Below are 4,271 nucleotides of genomic sequence, written 5' to 3'. Positions count from 1 at the left end.
CAACAAGGACCATCAAGCAGGGCTGAGGTGAGCATGCTACCATGAATTAATTGTGTCTGACTCCATTACTTGATTCTATCTTCTCCCTCTCATGCTTTCTATGACTTTACTATAATCTTTACTTATTATCACTGTAAAATTGCGCCTACCGGACCTGTGATGATTTGTGGGGGATCCCTCTCCTTCTCCCCAAATTTCCTTATTGTTATATATAAATATATTTACACATGTACATGCTTATATTTAGACCTTTATACATGTCCTTTATCTCCTAGTTTTTTCCTCTATTTCCTTTTACCTTCCTCTTGCCCCACTGTCATGTTCAGCCTTCCTTTGCGTTTCAGTAATTCCTCTCAGCTACATTGCCCTTGATCAAGACATTCAATTCTTTCCAATCTTTAATCAAGAATATGGTATGGTGAGAAGATACAACCCACTTGCATACCTTTCAGTTCGCACACCTGGGGTGGAACCCACTCCTATTAAACAGACTCTGGGAAAGTTTCTCCCTTCTTGCTGATTCGAATTCTGCCACTGCCTTCATTAACCCACCACACTGACTACTGACTAGGGGAACTCTGAGCAGCCTGTCCTATTTCCTGGCTAACGTGGGTTCATTGGACCCTGCAGCCACAAGCTGATCTTGGGATCATCTGCCTCAGCCTCCACCACTTTCCTGTTTTGTGGTTTATCTTTATGCCTCCTGGTTCATCAGCCCTAGCCTATGTAAGTCAGGAAAGGCCTCCAGCTTAATATCTGACCTACAGACTTGAAGCAGACTTAACTGCTCCTGCAACTCTCTGAGTCATTTCTTGATGCAAACATTTTTTCATTATATACATATATATGATTTTGCTTCTCTGGAGAAACCCAGGTTAACATACCACTCCCTCAGGAAAGGCACCAGTGTCCTTGAAACATTCAACAAGCTACATACATGGCCCAATAGGTAAAGCCCGTGATACTTGTCATGGCAGATCAGATAAACCAGTTAGACTAAGGGTAGAGATAAATATATCACCGTGCATTGAGATCATCAGATGGGACAATGAATTGGTGAGCAGTGGATAGGTCTTCCCCTGAACAATTTCATGTACAAGAGAAAGGTTGATTTAAGAGTAAATGAGACAATTATTGTAATTGCTGTTAACATGTTGTACAGTTGGAAAAAGTTGAACTGGAAAAAGTTGTGTTATATATATACAATAATGAAGGGAAAAAAGAGTAGCAAAAGAGACTATTTATGAACACCCAAATACTTCAAGGGATTTGGTTTCTTGGTTTGGAGATTTAAGGTCATGGTTTCATGGGACATTCCAATTAATTGCCCTAATAACATGTTTAGTGCTTCTGTTCTGTCTCCTAGTTTGTTACGTAATACCTGGGGGTCTTAGCTTGCAAGTATTCATCCAAGGGACAACAACTGGTCTCTATATACCTGGAGTAATCTAGGAAGAAGGAGAGTTAAGAATAAGAGGAAGATAAAATACATAACTTATTGCCTCTTTTATCATTAATCTGGAAGAGGTGGATGGCACCTGGCTATTATTACTGATTAAAGATTCCATAGAAGACCCCTGATGAAAAGAAGGGAAATGTAGAACAGAGTTTCAAATTTTCATAAACTAGACTTCCTGGAGTTGTGGAGGTTTTATATACCCCTGAAGCTATTGCCCTGAGGTATTCCTTAAACCAAAAATAAACTCTGAAGTTTTCTGAAAACCAAATATTAGTTAAGCTTAACTTGTAAAAAAGATCAGGGACCACCAAGGTTAAGCCACCATCTTCACTCTAGAACCTGCCCACCTATGTATGTGCCTTCCTATCATGTGTATACCCCTAGTACACCCCCTTCCTGTTACATATGTGCTTACTGGGCTTGCTAGCCCAAGACTGTATAAGCCTGTCGGAGAATTCATTCGTTCCCTCTCTGGTTCTAATCTCCAAGGAAGAGGTGAGCCTTTAAATGTCTTGTCTGATGTTTCTTTAATTTACCCTTTAATTACAAAGCTGTCCCTTACAACCCATTCCGTTTGGGGAGGGTGGTCCTCCACAAGTGAAGAAGGAAGAACTGAGAAAAGGTGGGTGAGAATGGTTGAACGCCTTGAGTAATATAATTAATGTCACAATTGTACTTGTGGAAACTGTTGAATTAGTGTGCATTTTGCTGTCTAGGTTGTGAAATCTAGAAATTACTTTGGAGATTGCATGATAAAACTTTACAGCTTATTGTTACAATGAATAATGACTTATTTGTTGCAAGTACCTATTTTCAACAATGTAACAGCACTACACATGTAGACTTAGCTAGAGAGAATACTCAAGAATCAAATCAACTACATCTATGGAAAGAGATGAAGGAGCTCAATGTCAGCATTCAGAACGAGGACAGGGGCTGATTTCAAAACAGACCTTCAGTTGCCCATATACAAATCCAAGTTCAGAAAGAGAAAAAGTATTAAAATAAAACCACACAATACTGAAATGCTTTTTCAAATTATTGAATGAAAGAGTAAATAAATGGCAATCTGTTGACATCTATCGTTGCTAAGTACTTTTGCAAAGCTTATGGCATCTTGGGAGGCTGAAGCACTTCACACACGTAAATTCTTAGCAGTCACCTCCCTCTGTTTCAACAGTGACTAAGCTGATACCAGCCACAGTATGTGTCTCCTGCTGAATCTAACTCTGGAGGCACACACTTCCTTCCTCAGAGCAAGACACCCTCTGTGTGGGAAACAGAAGGATTTCTCTCAAGTTGTCTCCCCCAGCATGTGCCTAACTTAGCTGCTTGCCACACTTGGAGGTCAACAGAAGTAGGTCAAGGGCTATTCTCCCTAAGGGTTATCAGCCATCCAGAGCAAGCAGACACCACTGTTTATCCCACAAGTAGGGCCCACTCTCTTCTGATAAGGATAGCAGTTGACTGTTTCCTTGTAGGAGACCCCAGAGAGGTCAAGCCCACCCAAGGGTAACCAATGTTAGGCACCATCATGAATCTAGAGTGCACCCATCTTATCACATGTATACTTCTAGTCCCTCCCCTTCCTATCATGTGTATACCCCTAGCTCAGCCCCTTCTTGTGATGTGTGTGGTTACCTGTAATCATGCCCCCTAAGTAGATATAAGCCTTGGTTAGCAATAAACGGGGATCCTGGCTTTCTCGCCCCACCTCACCTCGGCCCATGCTGTGCGAGGACCTCGCTGGTAGGATCATGGCCATCCAGGAGGTGAGCATGCTACCATGAAATGTGTCTGACTTCTTTATTTAATCTTCTATCGCTCTCATGCTCTATGACTTTATTGTAATCTTTATATATCTCAACTGTGCAATTGCACCTATTGAACCCCACACCTCTGGATGTGACACTGAAATTATTTATTCCAGAAAACCTTATTTTAATAGCTATTTGAATAAATGGAAACCATCCACTTATAGCTTAGGCATAATTTGCCAGTTTCATACATGTACATAGTATGCAAATATATGAGTCTAACAATTGCTATATTTAAGACCTGTGTTGCCACCCTTGAAAAGCGTTAGAAGCAAGAATGAGTAGTACTGGACCAGATATGTCAAAGTATTTTATGGCTAACAATTTTCATTTTCATCTTGCATTGTGTTAAAGACCCTGGGACAGTTCTCCTTTTTTGTGTGATGTCTTTACCTCTGTCTGTGTTGTTATGATCTCAGCTGTTTCCTTCACCTAGAAGCCCCGTCTCATCCTTACAATAGGGAATCCAGTCACTGGGCTCCACTCTGAGCACAAAGCTCACTGGCCTTGGACAGGAATTCAATCAGTTGGTTCCCCATCTTAACCCACCTGCATTCTGGACAGATGTTTCCTGTGGCCACTCCCAGACATGACTAGACCAGTTCTGGCTCTGGACAAGCCAGCCCATTTCCTCGTCCAGTAGCTAAAACTGTCTCCAGTGAAGTCTGAATCCCTTCCCCATCCTCTTTCTTCACCTTGGGTACTCTGCCCAGTCCCAAGGTATTCTCTGTCACGCTCTTTATGTTTAGTCCCCTGTTCACATGAAAAAGTTTAGCTTTTAACACTGCTGCATGGCCTTTCAAAGACTTTCCCCCTGAATATTATTTATTTAAATAAATAAAAATTTTAAATATAATATTTAAATATAGACTACCAAGTTCAAGACTGTTATGTCTTCTATACACAATTATGTGTTCCAATAACAGATTTCACCATCACAATTAACTGTTAATAGTGACTCACAGCTGAATCCAATAAGCCTATCAACATCTTCC

The 4,271-nt window shown here is 40.8% G+C and overlaps 1 protein-coding gene across 1 annotated transcript in view; it reads left to right on the top strand.

Annotated features, from left to right (window-relative positions):
- Positions 1-3,186: 3,186 nt before the first annotated feature.
- The window catches only part of TMEM231 (transmembrane protein 231), a 26,609-nt gene continuing 25,524 nt past the window's right edge, over positions 3,187-4,271 (top strand). Inside the window, exon 1 of the mRNA XM_013005156.2 lies at positions 3,187-3,208. Coding sequence (XP_012860610.1) covers positions 3,187-3,208 — 22 coding nt within the window. The remainder of the gene's footprint in view (positions 3,209-4,271) is intronic.

The sequence above is a fragment of the Echinops telfairi genome, unplaced genomic scaffold (genome assembly GCF_000313985.2).
Source record: "Echinops telfairi isolate 266 unplaced genomic scaffold, ASM31398v2 ScPeMD7_2291;HRSCAF=2852, whole genome shotgun sequence".
Taxonomy (NCBI): Eukaryota; Metazoa; Chordata; class Mammalia; order Afrosoricida; family Tenrecidae; genus Echinops; species Echinops telfairi.
This window is presented reverse-complemented; position numbering and strand designations above follow the sequence as displayed.